The 26,551-nt window shown below is 38.6% G+C and overlaps 1 protein-coding gene across 4 annotated transcripts in view; it reads right to left on the reverse strand.

Annotated features, from left to right (window-relative positions):
- Positions 1-26,551, reverse strand: part of LOC309506292 (uncharacterized protein) — a 57,705-nt gene that overhangs the window by 26,841 nt on the left and 4,313 nt on the right. The window contains exons 3-4 of one of the 4 annotated variants that reach the window (XM_082180085.1): positions 16,660-17,679; positions 16,519-16,572 (exon numbers count right to left, since the gene is read on the reverse strand). In XM_082180085.1, the coding sequence (XP_082036211.1) occupies positions 16,519-16,572; positions 16,660-17,679 (1,074 nt within the window). Of the gene's footprint in view, positions 1-3,940; positions 6,891-12,171; positions 14,075-14,104; positions 17,680-26,551 lie in introns of those variants that run through there. The other 3 variants (XR_014208692.1, XR_014208693.1, XM_082180086.1) reach the window with 3 other exon arrangements.

Raw genomic sequence — 26,551 nt, forward strand, 5'->3', positions numbered from 1 at the left:
AACATCCCGAAATCACAATGTATGATTTTTTAACTATTTATTAGTATGATACAGCTGCAAATAAGTATTTGAACACCTGAGAAAATCAATGTTAATATTTGGTACAGTAGCCTTTGTTTGCAATTACAGAGGTCAAACGTTTCCTGTAGTTTTTCACCAGGTTTGCACACACTGCAGGAGGGATTTTGGCCCACTCCTCCACACAGATCTTCTCTAGATCAGTCAGGTTTCTGGGCTGTCGCTGAGAAACACGGAGTTTGAGCTCCCTCCAAAGATTCTCTATTGGGTTTAGGTCTGGAGACTGGCTAGGCCACGCCAGAACCTTTATATGCTTCTTACAGAGCCACTCCTTGGTAGGGTTGGGTATTGGTTGGGTTTTATCCGATACCAGTACCTACTCGGTATTTTTCAAACGGTTCCGGTGCTTAAGCGGTTCTTAAACCGGTACTTAAGAAAACGAAACCACACACACTTTATAAAAAAAATAATACCTGTGTGTGTTTTCTGAAAAAGATTTTCTGATTTCTGATTAAATTAAAAATTGTGCCGTTTAAAAGGCTACTGATGTAGCCGAAAACACTTAAGATCAAAATTTTGTCTTCTCATATTATTTATATATATTATATATTATATTACGTATTATATATTATAGACTTTTACAAAACAGAGAAATATCTGACACTGAGCAGAAATATTTAACACACATAGTATAGCCTCATATAAATATACTTGATATACTTCATACTTGATATGCAAGATTTGCAGTTGGCATTAAAATACTAGACTTTCCCGAAGAGGAACACTGCAGCTGAACTTGAACTTTAGTCAAGAGTGTCAGAGGTTTTGGGTTCTAATCCGCATTCGTAGTATTTTGTTTGTTTGTTGTTGTTTTTTTAAACCGATTATGCTCATCAGTGGTTGTATATCAAGCAGGGACACTTTGTGTGCATTAGGCTATATTTTTTTATTTCACCAGAACTAATAGATATGAGGCGCCGTCTAGGGCTTAAATCGAACATCATTCACGCACACATAAAACGCTTGCATACACATATACTAAGTAGTCACACATACATGTATACTGCTGAATGCTCCAACTATATGAAATGCACAACGTCACATCTAAAGTCGCTCACGCACACACACACACACAAACTCTACACACACAAGACGCGCGCACATACTCATCTGAGACGCGAGCATACACACACACACACACACACAAACTCGCGCACATACTCATCTGAGACGCAAGCACACACACACACACACAAACTCACGCACATACTCATCTGAGACGCGAGCACACACACACACACACACACACACACACACACACACAAACTCGCGCACATACTCATTTGAGATCCGAGCACGCACACACAAACTCTCCGCGCACATACTCATCTGAGACGCGAGCATACACACACACACACACAAACTCGCGCACATACTCATCTGAGACGCAAGCACACACACACACACACACAAACTCACGCACATACTCATCTGAGACGCGAGCACACACACACACAAACTAGCGCACATACTCATCTGAGATCCGAGCACGCACACACAAACTCTCCGCGCACATACTCATATAGACGACGCCTCATAAATAGATCGATCTCTGCAACGTATTGAAGCGTCCGAGTGAAGAAAGTGCGGTGTGCGCGAGCCACAAGAGAAAACACTGAATTCGCGCCACTGATCGCAGCGCCCTAGATCGTCTCTTATTTAACAAACGAACTAAATGAATGCTCTGCTGGTTAACTGGAGATGTTTTGTTATTGGTTCATTCGTGCCGCGAGATGTTTTATAGGGGGCGGTGAAAAAAGTCAGGCACCGAAATCAGGCACCGAAAGTTGCGTTCTTATTCGGTCTCGATACTACCGTTTACGTCGGAACCGGTTCTCTATTGGAACCGGGTTTCGGTACCCAACCCTACTCTTTGGTTATCCTGGCTGTGTGCTTCGACCCATCTTCAATGCTCTAACTGAGGGAAGGAGGTTGTTCCCCAAAATCTTGCAATACATGGCCCCGGTCATCCTCTCCTTAATACAGTGCAGTCGCCCTGTCCCATGTGCAGAAAAACACCCCCAAAGCATGATGCTACCATCCCCATGCTTCACAGTAGGGATGGTGTTCTTGGGATGGTACTCATCATTCTTCTTCCTCCAAACACGGTTAGTGGAATTATGACCAAAAAGTTCTATTTTGGTCTCATCTGACCACATGACTTTCTCCCATGACTCCTCTGGATCATCCAAATGGTAATTGGCAAACTTAAGACGGGCCTTGACGTGCTGGTTTAAGCAGGGGAACCTTCCGTGCCATGCATGATTTCAAACCATGACGTCTTAGTGTATTACCAACAGTAACCTTGGAAACGGTGGTCCCAGCTCTTTTCAGGTCATTGACCAGCTCCTCCCGTGTAGTTCTGGGCTGATTTCTCACCTTTCTTAGGATCATTGAGACCCCACGAGGTGAGATCTTGCATGGAGCCCCAGTCCGAGGGAGATTGACAGTCATGTTTAGCTTCTTCCATTTTCTAATGATTGCTCCAACAGTGGACCTTTTTTCACCAAGCTGCTTGGCAATTTCCCCGTAGCCCTTTCCAGCCTTGTGGAGGTGTACAATTTTGTCTCTAGTGTCTTTGGACAGCTCTTTGGTCTTGGCCATGTTAGTAGTTGGATTCTTACTGATTGTATGGGGTGGACAGGTGTCTTTATGCAGCTAACGACCTCAAACAGGTGCATCTAATTTAGGATAATCAATGGAGTGGAGGTGGACATTTTAAAGGCAGACTAACAGGTCTTTGAGGGTCAGAATTCTAGCTGATAGACAGGTGTTCAAATACTTATTTGCAGCTGTATCATACAAATAAATAGTTTTAAAAAATCATATATTGTGATTTCTGTTTTTTTTTTATTATGTCTCTCACAGTGGACATGCACCTACGATGACAATTTCAGACCCCTCCATGATTTCCAAGTGGGAGAACTTGCAAAATAGCAGGGTGTTCAAATACTTATTTTTCTCACTGTATATATGTCAAAGGGGCAGCTAGTTTTTTGAATGTATTCAGTGTTTTCTCCTTATTTCAAATAAGTTATTTTCACCAAATATCCTGTGTTGGCATTGATTTGTCAATAAAATAATGTGATAAAATGTCAACCCTGTTGTCTGTGTTCTGTATTTCGCTTAATGTATTTTTAAAAAAAAAATTTTAATACATTTTTATTTTGGGACAGTGCGTTACTACAATTTAAAATGTTTAACTGGACCAGCAACAGGTTTGGTAAACTACATTTTTCCATTGGCTCACCATATTATTTGTGATTGAGCCCATGTGAACAGAATGTTGCCACAACTGATCAAATTTTATAAACTGAAATTAAATTAGGCCAATTGAAAAAAAATGTATTTGAACTTAGCGGAAAACAAGAGATCAGGAATCCGTCTGTGTGATTTTCAAGTATCAGATCTTTGATGTGGCAAAGTTTAGCTCAACAATTAAAATGTGTTTGACAACTTCCATACATGATTATGAGCATTTAGATGCATTTATCAGTGATACAGATATCAGTTTCCAAAGCAATCAACAATGAAGAATCAAGAATAGACACCAACCTGTTTGTTCCTCAGTATCTTCTTGTTTTATTCTGTATGAAACATCGCTCACATCCAGACTGGAAATATACAGCATCCGGCGAAAACATTCTGCAATCATTTCTCATATGTACATTAATGTACAGTCACATATGTGTACATATTAAGTTTATTTAATACTTTTAATGTAGGCTAGTGTAAAATAGTGTAGAAGGCACAGTTTAAAACTTTTATCAGTTTTAGTTATATTTGATTTGTACAGTCTTTACAATTTACTGCAGCTGTTTTACTGGAATCTTTTTAATCATGTAAATAAAGAAAACAATCATTTTATTTCTCAGTTTGTTTATCGTTTATTGTGTAGATACAGTACATCTCAATCTTATTTACTGTGTAAACACAATTCACTGTATTGTGTTTGAAACTAAATTCATTCTCAATCAATCATTGCTCAATCAAGACAAGATGTATATCATATTATTCTCTTGTACAATCAGAATTACATAAACATATTCTAGACACCATCCAGCCAAACAAAATATGCAAAAAAGCCTCCAAATGACTTTACTTTTGCTGTAAGAGTTAAAGGCTTAGTTCACCCAAAAATGAAAATTCTGTCAGTAATTACTCACCCTCATGTTGTTCCAACCCCGTAAGACTTTCGTTCATCTTCGGAACACAAATTAAGATATTTTTGATTCAATCTGAGAGCTGGCTCACTCCTTCATAGGCTGCTAGGTAATTGAAACTTGCCGGCCCAGAAAAGTTAGTAAAGACATCGTTAAAATAGTCCAAGTGACTACAGTGGCTCAACCATAAGTTTATCAAGCTACGAGAATACTTTTTGTGCACAAAAAAACAAAACAAAAATAACGACTTTATTCAACTATTCATTTTCTTCTGTGTACCTCTGAGTGAGTTCACGTAGTGTAACAGCGCAGCGCTTCTGGGTTGTACGTCAGAAAAACGTAGGCTCACTATTGGCCATCATCACACGCATGGGGGGATCACGTATGCTCACTATTGGTTGACGCTGGTCATGTGTGTGATACACATGACCAGCGTTGGCCAATAGTGAGCCTACGCTTGATAAACTTAAAGGAACACGCCGACTTTTTGTGACTTTAGCTTATTCACCGTATCCCCCAGAGTTAAATAAGTCCATACATACCTTTTTCATCTCCGTGCCGTAACTCTGTCTGACGCACCCACCGCTAGCCTAGCTTAGCACAAAGACTGGAGGTAAACGGCTCCAGCTAGCATACTGTTCCCAATAAGTGACAAAATTACACCAACATTTTCCTATTTACATGTTGTGATTTGTATAGTCACAGCGTGTACAAATAACAAGGTCACATGAGACACAGACATCTTCTAACCATACACACTGGGAACTATATTCTCAGAAGGCGAAGCACTGCTACTTGGGCAGAGTGATTTGCTCGCAGCGCCTGAGAAGCCCCGTGGTGAGGAGCAGAGAGTTCGCTCAGAGTTGGAGTAAATCACTCCGCAGAAGTAGCAGTGCTTCGCCTTCTGAGAATATAGTTCCCAGTATGTATACGGTTAGAAGATGGCTGTCTCATGTGACCTTGTTATTCATACACGCTGTGACTATACAAATCACAACATGTAAATAGGAAAATGTTGGCATTATTTTGTCACTTATTGGGAACAGTATGCTAGCTGGAGCTGTTTACCTCCAGTCTTTGTGCTAAGCTAGGCTAGCGGTGGGTGCGTCAGACAGAGTTACGGCACGCACGGACATGAAAAGGGTATCTATGGACTTATCTAATTTTGGGGGATACAGTGAATAAGCTAAAGACCCAAAAAGTCAGCGTGTTCCTTTAAGGTTGAGCCACTGTAGTCACTAGGACTATTTTAACAATGTCTTTACTAACTTTGCTGGGATGGCATATCAATTACCTAGCAGCCTAGAAGGAGTGAGCCAGCTCTAAGATTGAATCAAAAATATCTTCATTTGTGTTCCGAAGATGAACGAAAGTCTTACGGGGTTGGAACAACATGAGGGTGAGTAATTACTGACAGAATTTTCATTTTGGGAGAACTATCCCTTTAACTGGTGAACCTTCAACTCATTAGTCCTTATAGTTCTCAGAGCATGTCAACAAATTCACAAACTAAACTAAATTGTGTATTTATTACAATGAAAATTAAAGTTATTAAACTTACAACGTATCATGATATTTTTGTATATGAATAAGAAGGCTTGATGAAGGACAGAAAGATCTCTCCACACTGAGTACAGCGTTACTCTCCAGTATGAAGTTGCTTATTATGTTCTTTCAGGTATCCAGACTGAGCGAAGCTCTTGTTACAATATGAGCACTTGTAAGGTCTTTCTCCAGTATGAACTCGATCATGAACTTTCAGAGACCAAGAGTGATTGAATCTTCTGTCACAATATGAGCACTTGTAAGGTCTTTCTCCAGTATGAATTCTTTGATGCAGTCTCAGACTAGATGCTGTTATAAAGCTCTTCCCACAGTCACGACACACATGATCTCTCTCACCGGTGTGTATTTTCTGGTGCTGTTTAAGAGAGTTCATCCATGTAAAACTCTTTCCACAAAAAGAACACACATAAGGCCTCTCATTTGTATGTTTTTTCAGGTGTTCTTTTAAACTTATGGATGCTTTAAAACCTTTACCACAATGATCACAGTTAAATGGCTTTTCTCCAGTGTGAACACGCAGATGATTATCGAGAACAAATTTAGTTTTAAAACTCTTCTCACACTGAGTACATTTGTACGGCTTCTCTCCAGTATGAAATCGCTCATGTAATTTTAGGCTTCCAGAATGAGTGAAACTCTTGTCACAATATGAGCACATGTAAGGTTTTTCTCCAGTATGAATTCTTTGGTGATGTTTCAGATAGTAAGCTCTAGTAAAGCTCTTCCCACAGTCACAACACACATGATCTCTCACTTCATCATGTGTTTTCTGGTGCTGTTTACAATGATTCAGCCTTGTATAACTCTTTCCACAGAGAGAACACACATAAGGCCTCTCACCTGAATGAAGTTTCAGGTGTTGTTTTAGATTTGATGATGAACTAAAACCTTTTCCACACTGATCACAGTTGAATGGTTTCTCTCCAGAGGGAAAACACAGATGTTTTTTGAGTCCAAATATATATGTGTAACTCTTTCCACACTGAGAGCAGACGTGCAGCTTTTTGGCTTTAGTTTTTAAGTTACAATGTTTTTCATCCACTTCATTCAGTTTGTGTCTTTGCTCCATCGTTTCCATCTGGTCTGAAATAAACATATTAAGTCAGAATCGGTTTATGGAGAATAAATGTGAAAATTCATGTAAACCTGATTTATTAGCAGAAACCATTAGAGATCAGCATCTGTATAATGTACCAGATATTTGTTGTGTGCAAAGGATACCTCTGTCATTTGCTTATTAATGCAATCAAAATGTTAATGACAATTGCTATTATTCAAGGTTAAGATCATTTAGACATTATTTATCACCCCAACATTGTGCATTATTTTACAGCCACTAAATCAGTTTAAATTACTGCTGGGGGGAAAATGTTACCAAGCTTAAATAATGAAGAATCAAGAATGGACACCAACCTATTTGTTCCTCAGTATCTTCATGTTTTATTCTGGATGGTTCTGGATCACTCATGTCTTCAATCTCCTCTTTAATAAACTCCATCTTTAACAGTCACACAGATTTCAGCTGCTACTCCTGGAGTTTGTCCTTCTCTTGTAGGATGATGGGAATATTCCCAGTATTTATTGGTGAATTGTTGTGTGAGTTGTGATCATACAGTCGCCCACAGGACCAGATCTGGCAAATTTGAAAAGAAGTTAGTGAATTTAGAAAATACTTAAATTACATTGAAACATATCTATTAGATGTTAAAATACAGGGGCTGTTTGTATGGTTTTATAGACAATTCTAAACCAGAGCACGTGATACGTTTCGTAGTACTTACATCAATTCTGGAGCAGATTAATGCCAAACTCTACAAACTGGGAACATCTCTCACATCCAGACTGTAAATAAACGGCATCTGGCGTCAGTTTTAGCTTGAACTGGTCAGATTTACATCACTCGTGTCTCGCGCTACTTTCTTCTGCTCTTTCGTTTGTTCCAGGTTTGTTGTTTCTTTGGATTTGTTAGGGTTGCCAGAACTAGCGAAAATGCTAAGCAAAACCATCGGTAAAAACCTGGACTTGGCAACCTCCATTCATAAAGCAAACCTGAAAACTCTAGCGTATTGCTGCCATCTATTGGATATTCCTAGCAATTTACCCACACATGGGATATAGTTCTTCATGTCACTTTATAATATTATTTATGACCCCATAGTAAACAAACATACGAAGAAAATCCAGGAATAAGATCTAAATGTTTATTGCATTTATACATTGTGCCAGATGAAAGCATATGAATACATACAAGGCATTAAACAGGACATTTTATCAGGCAAATTGCACCATTTTAAAATGTGAAGACAGTAGAAACAGACTCTACAATAAACAGTCCACTCCAAATGAAAACAGTAGTATTAAAGAATCCGTGTATCTTTCGTTTTTGATTTAATATTGAAAGTAGAAAAATGAGAAAACAGACCCTTTTTCGGTTTTTCATTTTTTCCATAAAAACGAAAAACAACAATTCAGCTTTATTTTTCGTTTTTCGTTCTGAGGTAGAAACAGCTTGAATATTCGATTTCTACACGTGGGCGGGAATGAAACGCCCCTTTCCTCTGATTTGTCAGCCGAAGATCAAACTGTCCTGTCATCAGTTCTTCTTCTTCAGTTCTGCACTGCAGAATAAGAGTCCTCCGTTGTGCGGATTCTTAACGCGTTTATTGCAACTACATTTCATCTTTTTTTCATCAAACAACCAGACTAACGAATGGTTCGACACAACCCGTACTGGGGAATAGACTAGACAGGGCTTTCTTCTATGTAGATATATATTCACCTACGCTCAAGGCCGCCTTAATGCACGGGCTTACCTGGGCTGAAGCCCAGGGGCCTCCCAAGTTCAGGGGCCTCCCATGTTCAGGTTTATGATGAGCTGAAAATGTCGCTGTATGTCGCTAGTCGCTTGTGGGCGTTGGTAGTGCTGTCGCTCTAATGTTATTGTTATGGTGCGTTCACACCAAACGCGAAAAGAGCGTCTGGCGCGAGTGATTTCAATGTTAAGTCTATGCAAAGACGCGTTTATGCGCGTCTAGAGGTCCCGCGGCGCGAATGAGGCGTTACGGTTCGTGTCCGATCAGTGCCGCTAACGTCTCCGCTTTGGGGTGTCTGTTGCGAGTGTGTTTAATCGACGTTTTTTTCAACACACGGACAGTATAATCATCAGCGATGCACGCGATTACATTTAGAAATAGACAAGCTTTGTTTCCAAATGCACCAAGCAATGATCCTTTCAATTTTATAAACTTTTATAAACCCAGCCAATATAATCACAATGAACACATCCAAAATAAAATCTTTAACATGTAGGCTATATAACAACTGCAAAGCGTCTAATTTGTAAACAAAATGATTTACGCACTAAATCCAGAATAAACTCACTGAGACTTTCGATAGTTTCTTTTCCGTGCATCATTTTATTATATCCATGTTTGTAGTTAGTTACTGTCAAATCATATAAAACAGTGAAATCGCCCTCGAACTCTTCTGTCTCTCCTGCACTCGAGACGGTGACGGGAGCTGAGCTCCACTGAAAGGCTTCTTTCCTATTGGTTGTCGCTCGCGAAAATCGCTTCTCATTTGCATAAAGTTGAAATTTAGTTGCTGTGTGTGGTTGTTAAATAAAGTGTCTTGTGTTTATGTGCTCAGTGATATGTTAATAACAATATTAAAATTAAAAACAATATTAAAAAAAAAAAACTCACTGTTGTAGGTCTCGAAAGAAACTAATGCATTATGTGATGTAGATTACCTATAACACTTTTTTTAAAATGAGACTCTATTAATCGAGGGGATGGGGGGCCTACAAAACCTCTCAGCCCCGGGGCCTAACATTAGGTTAAGGCGGCTCTGCCTACGCTTTGCATCAGCTGGGTATGCAGGGTAAATGACGGCTGTTAGCCTACCATGGTCGCCCTCGCCCAGTAATTTAAAATAAATAAATAAATGAAATCAATATAATTAGTTGTAATTTTAATATTTTTAACATTAATACAAAAAGAAAAGAATAATGCATTGACTATATAATAGGCCTACAGTATATTAAAGGGATAGTTCACCCAAAAATGAAAATTCTGTCAGTAATTACTCACCCTCATGTTGTTCCAACCCCGTAAGACCTTCGTTCATCTTCGGAACACAAATTAAGATATTATTGATTAAATCTGAGAGCTGGATCACTCCTCCATAGGCTTCTAAGGGATTGAAACTTGCTGGCCCAGAAAAGTTATTAAAGCGATCGTTAATATAGTCCAAGTGACTCCAGTGGCTCAATCTTAAAGGGATAGTTCACCCAAAAATGAAAATTCTGTCATCATTTACTCACCCTCAAGTTGTTTCAAACCTGTATGAATTTCTTTTTTCTGCTGAACACAAAAGAAGATATTTTGAAAAATGTCGGTAACCAAACAGTTGATGGACCCCAATGACTTCCATAGTAGGAAAAAAAAAATACTATGGAAGTCAATGGGGTCCATCAACTGTTTGGTTACAGACATTTTTCAAAATATCTTCTTTTGTGTTCAGCAGAAAAAAGAAATTCATACAGGTTTGAAACAACTTGAGGGTGAGTAAATGATGACAGAATTTTCATTTTTGGGTGAACTATCCCTTTAAGTTTATCAAGCGACGAGAATACTTTTTGTGTGCAAAAAGTAAACAAAAATAACGACTTTATTCCACTATTCATTTCCTTCTCTCTGGGCCTCGAGTGAGTTCACGTAGTGTAACAGCGCAGCGCTTCTGTGTTATACACATAGACAGTATATAAACTGGACACAATGACCCCATAGGTTTCAACAGAGAAAAGTGAAGCAAATTAGAAGCTCTCACTTCCTGATGGCTGAGTGTACTGCGCAGACTCAAACTGAACTTGATGACGTGGATGTGATGTGAGAAACCCGTCTGTCTTCTAGTAGCTGTGCCAAGAGAAATCTGAATCATTCCCTTTTGAATCTCGCAGAGACGGAGAGTGTGAGAAGGAGCTGTCCGTGAGCTAGGAGCAGGAGAAACTTTATGACTCTCTATGGGCTTCTACCTTGACTTTATCGGACTTTCTGCCTCCACGTCCCCCCGATTGACTGCGAGCTTCTCCTCCAGTCTATACGGTAATTTCCAGAGAGTCGCGTGGTTATGACGCAATCGTTAGCCTACTTTTACAAAAACTGCTTCTACGGGGCCATAACGTAAGATACAAGGTAATGGAGCCTTTTATACATTGCCGTGTTTTTTTTTAAATAAACAATGGACAAATGGAGTCTTTAAACACCTCAGATGTAAAGTTATTCGCTGTCAAAGTGACGCCAAAATGAATGGGAGTCAATGGAATGCTAACAGCAGTGCCGCTGCTAGCCATTTTGGTGCCCTAAGCATAATTCCTTTATGATGCCCCCCACCTCGAACCCGAAAAAAAACAAACAACGTTTGTTTTTGCCAGTTTAACTTTTTATTACCAAACATATAACTCAATACCAATAACACAATAGCAGCATCACAGTATAAAACTTAAGAACACTAAAAAGAGAAAGTACAATCTTCACAGCTTTGCTGACTTTGTAAACATAGGCCTATGTAGAATAGCCAACACACACTACACATTTGAAAGTGCAAACTTTTCTTCAGTAAACAGAATAGCAAAATAAAAAAATTATCAAAATAATCCAGACATGTTTTTCCCAAATTCAGTGTCACTTTGAATAAATTACATTTATTAGACAAAATATTCAAACAAAGAATCTTATACCGGAAAAAATTATAAACATTTAAAACTGAAAGCATGGCAGCCAAGGAGTTCTCCCCCTTTATTCCTTATTTATCAACTATTTGATAAATATAATATAATATAATATAAAAGCATAATAGAATGAGGATAATAATATTATACACATAATATTGTGTGCAATAATGCACACAATTCAACAGTAATGTTTGCTTTATATCATTCATAATGACATTTTATATTTTTTATATAACAGGAAATGTTAGCCTACCATGTGCACTCCAGTGACTGCTAACATTAACTGTTACTGAGAAAGTATTAACCATCGTCACAACAAAATAAACCATAAACTACTGCTCAATATCTAAAGAAAGATAGTAAAGAAAGTAACAGCTAGCTGGCGTCAGTTATTTGTAAAATAGGTAATGTTTAACAGTAAAATCTCAATTTAGCTTGCACCGAAGTTATAAGTTATAATAACATAGTTTGCTAACATAAACATCAGCAAGTTTGAGGCGCGTTACGATTAGCAGCAGCACATTCAGCACATTTCCCGTATTTAAGAATGATTAAACATGGACTTACCTGCAAGTGATGCACGGGCATCATCTCGCAGTTTCTTTTTCATCTTTTCTCAGATCCTGACTCCTGCTGTCTTTTCGGGGCCATTTCCAAAAAAGTTGCCTACTGTCTGTCTGTCAAACTTCGTCAGGCGCCCGCGCGAACAACCGGCACGGACCATCCAACGGGGGATGGGGGGTGGGGGGGGGGGGGGCGGTACTTTCTAGACTAGAGCAATTCAATTATCTTGTTCCCCCTTTTTTGTTACATATATGGCTAAAATATGCCTAATAATATTTCTATAGGCTAATGAAATAATATCGTCATTATAATTTTTTTTTTTCTTTAGGCTATTTTTGGTGCCCCCTCAGCACTTGGTGCCCTACGCACAGCGCGTGATGCGCGTGGTGGGAGCGGCGGCGCTGGCTAACAGCAGGTGATGGCTTGTTAGCCAATGGCGGCCCCCGGGGGTGGTACGGTTTTCGAGCGCTGGATTGACCCCCTGGTTGTACATCACAGGTAGGCTCACTATTGGCCGACGCTGGTCATGTGTGTGATGCGTGTGACGTACAACACTGAAGCGCTGCGCTGTTTTACTACGTGAACTCACTCGAGGCCCAGAGAGAAGGAAATTAATATTTGAATAAAGTGTTGTTTTTTGTTGTTGTTTTTTTTCACACAAAAAGTATTCTCGTCGCTTGATAAACTTAAGATTGAGCCACTGTAGTCACTTGGACTATATTAACGATGTCTTTAATACATTTTCTGGGCCAGCAAGTTTCAATCACTTAGAAGCCTATGGAGAAGTGATCCAGCTCTCAGATTTAATAAAAAATATCTTAATTTGTGTTCCGAAGATGAACGAAAGTCTTACGGGTTTGGAACAACATGAGGGTGAGTAATTACTGACAGAATTTTCATTTTTGGGTGAACTAACCCTTTAATGTAAACGCATGAACTGTCATCCAGACTGACTATCTAACAACCGGAGAACAGAGAACAACAGAGATATTAAAATACATACTCTTCATACTCGAGTTTTATGATGTAGGCCTTGTGTTTTATTAAACTTTATTAATTTATATCTCAAAGATGTGTGCTTGTGCGCAGCGCACCGGGTCATGTTGAGAGGGAAACAAACGCATTTTATTATTAGCCTATTCAGCAATAGTGTAAAAGACCGGTAAATAAAATACAACATTAACATTATAAACACTATTAATAACATATAGGCTATGTCTATGCGTATTTTACTTCCCCTTACTGTAGCCTATGTCAAATCCTTAAATTAATGGTATTCAGAAAACAACAAGAATGAAAAATAAGTAGCCACGTATAATAAAAATATAGCCTAATAGCTTATAATAATAGCCTATTGTGTCCTTTATTATAAACAACATTTAGCCTATTTTAAACGCCAAGCCTAAACAAATTTATTTGAATCGAAACTGAAACTGTACAGAAATTGGTTTCGCGCATCTCTCATTCGATCCAAAGTTTCCATATTTGCAATGTAACATTTGGATGCTAACTAGTAGGCTAATGTAAAGAAGGCTTCATACTTAAGTCGAGTCCCAATATACACGTATAGGCTAAATCATCATCTTCACATGCAGCAAGGGAAATGAGTTTGGAATAACAGCAAGTAGGACTGTGCGGTACAGCCTTTATATTGTACCAAAGACCAATTAAATTAAGCAGAATAACTTTTTATATATTTGGTTGACTGTGTTTTATTTTAATAATGAACAGGCTGTGATGTCAAGTTAGCAATGCCAGAAGTGAACTGATAATAGCCTAGATGTTGTGTGAGCGAGCGATGCGCCAGCGCCATCACTTGGATTTGTTGCTCAGCAGGGGAAATAACTTAATATTCTGTCGTTTAATACTCTGTCATTCGAAACAGTAAAATTTATATTTTTATTTGTGTACATTAAAAATGACTACAAAATGTCATGCCTTAGAAAAATTAAGAAAACAACATGATGCGCTGCTTTAGCGCGACTCAGTCTCCTTGAACATCTTTCTGGCGCACACCAAAAATGAACCAAAATAGAGTGAATAGCCTTCTGAATAGTTGACTTTTGAAAGTCAACATTTAGATTATTTGAAGTAAAATGCATTATATAGTCACTTAGGAATAAAACACAGCGTGGTTCATGCTAAAAAAAAATTCCTGTGTTGGAATTGATTTGTCAATAAAATAATGTGATAAACTGTTCTGTATTTGGCTTAATGTATTTGTTTTTTTTTAATACATTTTTCTTTTGGGACAGTGCGTTACTACAATTTAAAATGTTTAACTGGACAAGCAACAGGTTTGGTAAACTTCATTTTTCCATTGGCTCACCATATTATTTGTGACTGAGCCCATGTGAACAGAATGTTGTCACAAATGATCAAATTTAATTAACTGAAATTAAATTAGGCCAATTGAAATTTTTTTTTTTGAACTTAGCAGAAAACAAGAGATCAGGAAAACTCAGGAGTTTAAAACTTTTTATCAGTTTTAGTTACATTTGATTTGTACAGTCTTTACAATTTACTGCAGCTATTTTACTGGAATCTTTTAAATCATGTAAATAAAGAAAACAATCATTTTATTTCTCAGTTTGTTTATTGTTTAATATTTTACAGTTTCTATTATTTTCTAACTACATCCACCAAATCTGGTGAACTGAAGGTTTGGTACTTCATTGTTCATACTTGTATGATACAAGACCTGATCATTTCTGTCTGGGATTATTTTAATAATACAGTACATCTCAAACTTATTTACTGTGTAAACACAATTCACTGTATTGTGTTTGAAACTAAATTCATTCTCAATCAATCATAGCTCAATCAAGACAAGATGTATATCATATTATTCTCTTGTACAATCAGAATTACATTAACATATTCTAGACACCATCCAGGCAAACAAAATATGCAAAAAAGCCTCCAAATGACTTTACTTTTGCTGTAAGAGTTAAAGGCTTAGTTCACCCAAAAATGAAAATTCTGTCAGTAATTACTCACCCTCATGTTGTTCCAACGCCGTAAGACTTTCGTTCATCTTCGGAACACAAATTAAGATATTTTTGATTCAATCTGAGAGCTGGCTCACTCCTTCATAGGCTGCTAGGTAATTGAAACTTGCCGGCCCAGAAAAGTTAGTAAAGACATCGTTAAAATAGTCCAAGTGACTACAGTGGCTCAACCATAAGTTTATCAAGCTACGAGAATACTTTTTGTGCACAAAAAAACAAAACAAAAATAACGACTTTATTCAACTATTCATTTTCTTCTGTGTACCTCTGAGTGAGTTCACGTAGTGTAACAGCGCAGCGCTTCTGGGTTGTACGTCAGGAAAACGTAGGCTCACTATTGGCCAGCATCACACGCATGGGGGATCACGTATGCTCTCTATTGGCTGACGCTGGTCATGTGTGTGATACACATGACCAGCGTTGGCCAATAGTGAGCCTACGCTTGATAAACTTAAAGGAACACGCCGACTTTTTGTGACTTTAGCTTATTCACTGTATCCCCCAGAGTTAGATAAGTTCAGACATAACATTTTTCATCTCTGTGCCGTAACTCTGTCTGACACACCCTAGCCTAGCTTAGCACAAAGACTGGAGGTAAAATGTTCCAGCTAGCATACTGCTCCCAATAAGTGACAAAATTACACCAACATTTTCCTATTTACATGTTGTGATTTGAATAGTCACAGTGTGTATCAATAACAAGGTCACATGAGACACAGCCATCTTCTAACCGTATACATACTGGGAACTATATTCTCAGAAGGCGAATCACTTATTGGGAACAGTATGCTAGCTGGAGCTGTTTACCTCCAGTCTTTGTGCTAAGCTAGGCTAGCGGTGGGTGCGTCAGACAGAGTTACGGCACGCACAGACATGAAAAAGGGTATCTATGGACTTATCTAACTCTGGGGGATACGGTGAATAAGCTAAAGTCCCCAAAAGTCGGCGTGTTCCTTTAAGGTTGAGCCACTGTAATCACTAGGACTATTTTAACAATGTCTTTACTAACTTTTCTGGGATGGCATATCAATTACCTAGCAGCCTAGAAGGAGTGAGCCAGCTCTCAGACTGAATCAAAAATATCTTCATTTCTGTTCCGACGAAAGTCTTACGGGGTTGGAACAACATGAGGGAGAGTAATTACTGACAGAATTTTTATTTTGGGAGAACTATCCCTTTAACTGGCAAACCTTCAACTTATAAGTCCTTATAGTTCTCAAAGCATTTCAACAAATTCAAAAACTAAACTAAATTGTATATTTACAATGAAAATTAAAGTTATTAAACTTACAACACACATCATGATATTTTTGTATATGAATAAGAAGGCTTGATGAAGACAGAAAGATCTCTCCACACTGAGTACAGCGCTACTCTCCAGTATGAAGTCGCTTATTATGTTCTTTCAGGTATCCAGACTGAGCGAAGCTCTTGTTACAAATTGAGCACTTGTAAGGTCTTTCTCCAGTATGAACTCGCTTATTATGTTCTTTCAGGTATCTAGACTGAGCGAAGCTCTTGTTACAAATTGAGCACTTGTAAGGTCTTTCTCCAGTATGAAGTCGCTTATTATGTTCTTTCAGGTATCCAGACTCAGCGAAGCTCTTGTCACAAATTGAGCACTTGTAAGGTCTTTCTCCAGTATGAACTCGCTCATGTACTTTCAGAGATCCAGAGTGAGTAAAACTCCTGTCACAATATGAGCACTTGTAAGGTTTTTCTCCAGTATGAATTCTTTGATGCAGTCTCAGACTAGATGCTGTTATAAAGCTCTTCCCACAGTCACAACACACATGATCTCTCTCACCGGTGTGTATTTTCTGGTGCTGTTTAAGAGAGTTCAGCCATGTAAAACTCTTTCCACAAAAAGAACACACATAAGGCTTCTCATTTGTATGTTTTTTCAGGTGTTTTTTTAAACTTGAGGATACATTAAAACCTTTACCACAATGATCACAGTTAAATGGCTTTTCTCCAGTGTGAACACGTAGATGATTATCGAGAACAAATTTAGTTTTAAAACTCTTCTTACACTGAGTACATTTGTACGGCTTCTCTCCAGTATGATCTCGCTCATGTACTTTCAGAGATGTAGACTGAGAGAAACTCTTGTCACAATATGAGCACTTGTAAGGTTTTTCTCCAGTATGAATTCGTCGGTGCTGTTTCAGAAAGTAAGCTGTAGTAAAGCTCTTCCCACAGTCACAACACACATGATCTTTCACTACATCGTGTGTTTTCTGGTGCAGTTTACAATGATCCAGCCTTGTAAAACTCTTTCCACAGAGAGAACACACATAAGGCTTCTCATCTGAATGAACTTTCAGGTGTTTTTTTAGATGTGATGGTGAAATGAACTCTTTACCACACTGATCACAGTTCAATGGTTTCTCTCCAGAGGGAAAACACAGATGTTTTTTGAGTCCAGATATATATGTGTAACTCTTTCCACATTGAGAGCAGATGTGCAGCTTTTTTACTTTTTTTAGTTGAGTTTTTAAGTTACAATGTTTTTCATCCACTTCATCCAGTTTGTGTCTTTGCTCCATCGTTTCCATCTGGTCTGAAATAAACATATTAAGTCAGAATCGGTTCATGGAGAACAAATGTGAAAATTCATGTGAACCTGATTTATTAACAGAAAGCAAAAGAGATCAGCATCTGTATAATGTACCAGATATTTGTTGTGGCAAAGGATACCTCTGTCATTTGCTTATTAAAGCGTAACTCTAGCCAAAATGCAACCTAGGGTCTTTTTGTTAATCTACCCGAGGCAAACTTTCGTTTAAAAGCATAATTAGGATGGAAATGTCACTTTTAAGTTTGACCGTATTTTCGTTTTCAGTCAAATTGCCTTTTGAATGAGGGTGCTATAGGGGCACGACTATGATAGCATCAAAAATTGCTATTTTTAAAACACTAAGTGTAAGTGGAGATAATGGGTATACGCTCAGTCTGGGTGCTAATTCTGTGTTTATCACCGGGTTCACTCAGGTGTGTCGGCCAGAACACCACTTAAGGCCAAATATTCCAGAGTATGAAATAAAGAGCTGATAGACAGTTCTTATTCTGTTTATTCTGAATGTAAGTGTGGTTTCTATAAAGAGAGAAACAAAATACAAATGAATAGAGGAAACATATGCATACACATTCCTTTTTAAGCACTAATATACATTACCAAACATAAACTAAACAATAATCAGAATATGACTATATATATATCTCTTAAACTCTAATAATACAGTGCTATGCATAAGTTTAGACACCCATGCTAAAGTTGACTAAAAAGAGGAATAAAAAATCATCTTTTGGAAATTGAACTTAATGCCTTAATTAAAAAAATTAGGAAAAATCCAACCTTTAAGGACACAAATTTTCTTTGTGAATGAATAATGTATCGTAAATAAATAAATGTTCTTCCTTAAAATACAGGGTGCATAAGTCTGGACACCCCTATGTTAAATTCCCATAGAGGCAGGCAGATTTTTATTTTTAAAGGCCAGTTACTTCATGGATCCAGGATACTATGCATCACCTAGAGATTGGCATGGAGTACTTTCCATAAGATCATCTCTCAATGCAAATCAAACCAGCTATTAGGCTAACTGAAGTAAAACCATGCCAGTCTCTAGGTGTGGTGAAGGCTATGTGATGATGTGTGGCTATTTTAATTCCAAAGGCCAAGGGAACTTTATCAGGATGCATAGTATCCTGGATCCATGAAGTAACTGGCCTTTAAAAATAAAAATCTGCCTGCCTCTATGGGAATTTCACATAGGGGTGTCCAGACTTATGCACCCTGTATTTTAAGGAAGAACATTTATTTATTCACGATACATTATTCATTCACAAAGAAAATTGGTGTCCTTAAAGGTTGAATTTTTCCACATTTTTTTAATTAAAGGTGCTCTAAGTGATGCCGGGAGTGTTGACATTCGAATTGTTGTCAAACAAAACGGAGGCTAGCTAGACCCTCCCTCCTCCTCATCCCGTCTCCTCCCTCCTCCCCTCCCTTCCGGCATAAAGGAAAGTCAAAGTAGTCACTAAAAACAAAGTTACGTTTTACTGATACTTCATTCAATGTGTAATGTCACCAAGTTAGATAAATGCTTTTATATATTGCAGAACAGAATGCAGAAAAAGAGAAACATTGTCTTAAAATCGTTTCGCCACCTGAGGTTATAACTATAACTATAGCTCCCATACAAGGACGCAATAATAGCAAGGTAACGTTAGCTTCGCGTTTCCCAGTGAGCATAAACAACGGCGGCGTCGTAAACAAATTTAGTCAAAGTTGTCAATAGCCTATAAATGAACATTCAAATCCATAACAAACAGTGGGTGAAAACAAAAATTCACACAAATTGTCGCCCTAATGTGAATTTGCTTGATCATTTACAATAGAGATTGATCGCTGCTAGAAACATACATGTTGTATTCACCAAAGCTAACGCTGACTGCATAGTTCTAGCTAATTACATCCTTGTGTTGGTTTGGCGAACATGAACGTCAATTTTGAAAGAAAAATGGATTTACCTGTTCTGCAAAAACAGAGCAACTATGTCGGATTGGAAGCCCTTCTGCCGGCGGAGTTCTCGCCACCTTTCGAGGGTTTTTCCGATGTAAATTCGGTACTTCGCGCGTTCCTTATCCTTGTCCCTCTTCTTTACAATTTGTTCATCGGAACGTCGTCTCTTTAGTCGTGTGTCGGCCATAATTCAAACTTCCCTCTTCGTGCTTCTCTCTCGTCTCTCCTCCACACCCCCTTCATGTCCACGCGCACTAACCCCCAAACCACACCCCTCAAATACTTCTTGTCGGTGATTGGCTGGAGCACTGTTTGTTGTGTTTCGTGGTGTGGGTGAGCCCAGTTTGTTTTTGTTGCCGTTTGTGGAGCCTGTGGTGTCTAGAGAGACCGCGTTTTTTTACAGTGTGTTCAGGGGACAGGCAGCTAGCGGATAGTGAGGAGATGTTTGCTCTATGTGACAAAAAATGTTTTGGCCTAAAAAACGCGTGACATCACTTAGAGCACCTTTAAGGCATTAAGTTCAATTTCCAAAAGATGATTTTTTATTCCTCTTTTTAGTCAACTTTAGCATGGGTGTCTAAACTTATGCATAGCACTGTATAAGAAAAGAGAAAGGATTCAAACACTTATTTTATGGGATTCTCAGATTTTCTACCATGCATTAAGTTACCACTAACGTAGACAGCACTTCCTGTAATCTATGATACGCTTTAAAGGGATAGTTCACTTTGAAATAAATTTTTGGTATGTTTTAGCTTACCTCAAGGGCATCCAAGATGTAGGTGTCTTTTTTTCCGCAGTAGTTTCAATTTTGATATTTTTAGGTCAAACCGTTCTTGTCTGTCAGTCACATAATGCAGGTCTATGGTCACTGTCTCAAAGAGCAAGCACAGAGTCCAAATTAAACCAATTCCCCGTCGTCCAAATTAAACAATTCCCCATCGTAAGTACACATTGATGGCCTAAGACACGAAACGAGCGGTTTGTGTGAGAAAACGAACAGTATTTATATAGTTTTTACCACTTATACACAGCCACGTCCAAGTGATCTGATCTGACGTGAGCGCAGACTGGTGCATAGATATACACACTAGATGTCGCCTTGTCTACGGCAGTTCATTGGAACGAATGTCTTTAAGGCGACATCTAGTGTATATATATCTATGCACCAGTCTGCGCACACGTCAGATCAGATCACTTGGACGTGGCTGTGTATAAGTGGTAAAAACTATATAAATACTGTTCGTTTTCTCACACAAACCGCTCGTTTCGTGTCTTAGGCCATCAATGTGTACTTACGATGGGGAATTGTTTAATTTGGACGATGGGGAATTGTTTTAATTTGGACTCTGTGCATGCTCTTTGAGATAATGACCATAGACCTGCATTATTTGACTGACAGACAAGAACGGTTTGACCTAAAAATATCAAAATTGAAACTACTGCGGAAAAAAAGACACCTACATCTTGGATGCCCTTGAGGTAAGCTAAAACATACCAAAATTTAATTTCAAAGTGAACTATCCCTTTAAAGCCTTCAACTAACTAAACGGCCGGATACTTTTATTATGAAAATCCTGGACCGGATGCTTTGTTCCGTTCGAGCTAGCAAAGCCTTAATAGAGAAGCATCGATAGCGGTCCAGATAATAATATTTAACACCACTTACTTCTTATTTTACTCAACCACAAAGTACTGAACAATCCTAACAACAAGGAGTAAAGTATAAACATGTCTAAACACGATATGCCATATTTTGACCCCGAGTCAGGTGAGCCAAAGCTCGGAAGTAGTATAACGGTAGTGAAGCGACCCTTAAACTCCTAATTCTCATCTACACCAAATAGCAAAAATAATAGCTAGTTTGACAAAGAAATACAATATCACTAGTAATGCATCAGATATACTTACTCTTCTCATTTACACACACTCTGAAGAAAGGTGCCGCTCACAATTACAATCCAACCGACCGACTATCTCTATCATACTGCATACTAAGTGTGTGCCATTTTGTAGAGGTGTCCGAATTCTGAGTGAACGACATCATTCCCTACATTCGTTCACTACTTTTACCCACAATCCTCTCTGAATTCGAGTGTACATCCGATGTACACTCGAATTAAACCTATGAAATCTAAACCTATGAAACCTATGAAATCTATCAATATTTGTCATAATCTGCACATTTTTGAGCTAAAAGCCCTGAGGGACGTTGTTTGGTCAAGCGCAGTCATGACGACAGCACAGGAGTTTTTTCTGAATGGGAGCGGCTGACGCTCATATTTCATATTAAAGGTATCGACTATTTTTTCTATTACATAACTCCTAACACAAATTAAGACATAATTGTCCCTATAAATTTCTCAGAATAAAATAGTGCTCAAATACTGAAACTTGAGTCTTATATCATTTTAATGATGTATAGTTTGTCAAGGTAATAACATTACATCTAATAGTAACTTTAAACTATTTAAACAAAGAACATAGCATTAATTTACGGGTGGGACGGGTGGGTCATGTCCCCACCACTTTTTGCCAGGGTCGATATTGTCCCCACCAATTTTAAAACATCTCGCGGCACAAATAATAATTCATTACATTTATATAGCGCTTTTCTCGGCACTCAAAGCGCTTTACATAGAAAGGGGGATCTCCTCAACCACCACCAATGTGCAGCATCCACCTGGATGATGCGACGGCAGCCATATTGCGCCAGAACGCCCACCACACACCAGCTTACTGGTGGAGAGGAGACAGTGATGAAGCCAATCAGTATTATGGGGATGATTAGGAGGCCATGATGGACAGAGGCCACTGGGCAAATTTGTCCAGGATGCCGGGGTTACACCCCTACTCTTTCGAAAGACATCCTGGGATTTTTAATGACAACAGAGAGTCAGGACCTCGGTTTTACGTCTCATCCGAAGGACGGTGCTCTTTGACAGTATAGTGTCCCCATCACTATACTGGGGCATTAGGACCCACACAGACCACAGGGTGAGCGCCCCCTACTGGCCTCACTAACACCTCTTCCAGCAGCAACCTGGTTTTCTCAGGAGGTCTCCCATCCAGGTACTAACCAGGCTCAGCCCTGTTTAGCTTCACTGGGCAACCAGTCTTGGGCTACAGGGTGACATGGCTGCTGACAAATGTAGCCTGGTTCTACCAGACTCTCGTACATTTCATTTGTACAGAGAGTCTGGCCTCTCTCCATTGACAAGCGTTAACTTCCTTGTAGGCGGGTACTCTGTTGAAGTTTAAAACTATTGGATCTGCCCAGAGTCACTCTGGATCTGCCATAACCAATCGCTAACGTATGGTCGTGACGAACCCCGTGGGGAGGAGGGACACAACATCATGGCCACCAACAAAACTCAGCAAAGATTGTTCTTGCTCCGGCTTAAACTTCTGGATATTCGTCAGTGTTGCCACAACGGACCGAATGGCTTCGCTCACATCTTTCTCCGCTGCCGCACACGCTTCAATCAGTTGCGGATACTCTCTATTCGTTCTGGTGAAATCATAAAACATAATGCACACAAACGTGTCCCTGCTTGAAATACAACCACTGATGAACATAATTGGTTTTGATGAAAAAAAAAAAAAAACTATATGAAAAAAAAAAAACTATACGAGTGCGGATTCGAACTCAGAACCTTTGACCATAGCCTTTAAACAACAAATGTAGTATGTAAATGTACTATTTAAATCGATTGCTGGACATCGTAATGTTATTGTACATTAGCATTGTATTAGCAACCCCCACCTGTCCCACACACTTTTTAAAACAAAGTTACGCCACTGACAAAGAACGATTCAGTTCGTCTGCGTCCTCATGCGGCTAACAGTTAGCCTACATACTTAAATCTAAATGAATTGTCTTTCAGTCCGACAAATCAAAACATGGACTCTGGTCTCCTTCCTCACCGCCACGATCACTCGAAGTTGAAGGTGGTGTTTCTGGTTCTTCCATCTCGAAACAAATGAACAAAGCTCAAGTGTTCTCAATGGAGGCAGGCAGCAGAGTGAAAGGCAGAACAGGAGCATGCGCATTCTTCTTGATCACTTGATTCATCACACTTCATCAAACCTGGTGACAGAGCCATCTACCGCTCTGGCAGTCATAATGTGGGTTTGGAATGATTCGTAAAATTTTTAAATTGTAACGAGTAACGATGCAGCACATAAAAAATGTATCGGGAGTAAAAGTATTAAACTCATCGAAAATATGTACTGAAGTAAAAGTGGAAGTAGGAGAAAAAAATAATACTCTAGCAGGGTTCCAGACTGCGACCATTTTTTGAGAATGTGTCCGAGTTAAAATTTTATGTGCTCGCATTTGTGCGAGTGCATGGTCATATATACTCAGTTAAATTCACGCATGAATTTTCCTGCATTGAACTTGTTTTAGCACTCGCCAAAGTGAATTTTTGACCCGCCAAATTTCTTATTTGATCGGTGAGTAATGCAGATGAACTGCTGCGCTTGTGACAGGGCGCATGTTTAACTGAAAGAACGAGCAAAGAGATAGAGAGACCCGGTCGCGCGCGCACACTCTCTCGCTTCGGAGCTAGGCGAAAGTGTAAACAAGACTTCACCGTCTCCAAACTAAGCGCTGTCTTGCTCTCTCTCCCTCACACATATTAATCAAAATAAATCGACACGGTGGTAAAAGGTCGGAAGACCAAAGTTTCATGCGGAGCATTCAGAGATTTTTTTTTTCCTGAAATAGCCTACTGCTGGGTGTGAATTGTGCTAAATAAGTTGCCTTATCTTCTCTGAAAAGCGTTCCGGAAATTCAGCTGACATAAAACAACACTTTAATTAAACGAAAAAAACTATCCAGTGATGAAATGTTTTCTGTGTTGACACAGATGTCCATGACCTCCTAACTGCTGGAATAATCACACAACGCGCATGACACGTCCAATTCGCGAACTAATGACTCCTTTGAACCGATTAATTTTAATGAATGGTTAAAACAACTGATCTTTCCAACAGTGAACTCAGGAGACGTCTGAATCGGTGTATAACTAATCAGTAATAATTTACAATAAGGTTCTATTTATTACATAAATTACATAAAAAGTAGGCTACAGTTTGCTTACTCACGCTCAAGTTTTAAAATAAATAAAACCACTTGTTTTTTTTAAAAAGCATATGACTACATTTTTCCACACAGTGCTATTATTATGCACAGTCAGTGGCATTATTATTGATAAAATCTTATCAATTCTCATCCCTATGTAAAGACAGAAAAATTATAATCAAACATTAAAGAACATACATGTTTTTTTAATAGTTTTTTTGAGAGTTAAAAGATTGAAACATTTTGCTAACATGAGGTCTTGTGTCACTGTCAGTCTTTTTACATCAGTGCAAAACTAGGGTATGCAGATTAAGACCACTATTCATCAGCATGCATTGATTAATCCCATGGGTATGTAGCAAAAAAAAAAAGGCGCGACCAAATCATATGCTGGTGCGACCAACTGAGAAAGTTGGTAGCACCAGTGCAACCAGTGGAAAAGTAGTCTGGAGCTAGGGCTGGGCGATAAAACGATAACGATAATTATCGCGATTTTTTCTCGATAAAACGATATCAAGAGGTCGATAAATGTTCGATAATGTTTATGCGCCAAAAGCGGAACGAAACTCATTTGAACCGCGCGCCACACGGATCCGCTCGGCTCGAAGTCCAAACGGCAGCGCGAGCTCACTAGAGCCGATGCGTTTACTCTCATCGGTCTCGGTCACGAAATCCAGTGAGAAGCGCTTGAATTCAGCGAGGAACACAAATGTCTCAGTGATTTAAACCAGTTTAAAGGCAGATGAAACAGCGCTGACTAACAGGAAAAACACTGTGCGCAACGATACAGTCAGAAGGCTTTTCCGTCTACAAATGCCCATCATTTACCATGGATTTACTGTAACGTTAGCCTAGTAACGTTAACATTAACTGCACCATGAAATGTGGGATATACATATTGAATTGTATTATATTATTAATGTAGACGATGTATTAAAGGACTAATGGAATATAATTATAGTATTTAATAATGTATAGGCTACTGTTTTTCATACAAATACCATAGAAATCATAGTTACATTTTGCCATGATAGTGAGGTGCTACAGTGTATGCCTGGTTTCATCTGTGGTTGTCATGATCTAAATGCATGATACTGGATGACCAATGGTTAAGTTTAATAAAACTCAAACAGTCAGAATATTACATTTTACCCCCAAAAAAATGAGCACATGCAGAAACTAAGAAATTGTCCAATAAATATATTTATTTTGTTAAGGAAAAATGACAAATGTTTGAATGTTCTACCTCAGATTTGTGAAATGTTCACCAGTTTGGCAAGTGTTTGTCCTGATATGTTCTGACTATAAAGAGTAGTTTAAAACCACAGTTAACACTCTGGTTTCTACAACTTTCACTTAGGAGCAAAAATCTGCCTTTAAACTTGAAAGAAAAAATGATTTGACTTTTTCGTGATAATTATCGATGTCGACTGATATAAAAAAATGTATCGTGATATTTTTTTTGGGCCATATTGCCCAGCCCTATCTTGGGCCCTGTCTAGTAAAGTACAGATACAGCCTTTTAGTACTTGTACAGAAGTGAAGTAGTTCTACTTCGTTACTATACACATCTCTGTATGGCACCCTCATTCAAAAGGCAATTTGACCGAAAACGAAAATACGGTCAAACTTAAAAGTGAAGTTTCCATCCTAATTATGCTTTTAAACGAAAGTTTGCCTCGGGTAGATTAACAAAAAAGACCCTAGGTTGCATTTTGGCGAGAGTTACGCTTTAATGTAATCAAAATGTTAATGACAATTGCTATTATTCAAGGTTAAGATCATTTAGACATTATTTATCACCCCTACATTGTGCAT

The sequence above is a fragment of the Leuciscus leuciscus genome (genome assembly GCF_965113295.1).
Source record: "Leuciscus leuciscus genome assembly, chromosome: 9".
NCBI lineage: Eukaryota > Metazoa > Chordata > Actinopteri > Cypriniformes > Leuciscidae > Leuciscus > Leuciscus leuciscus.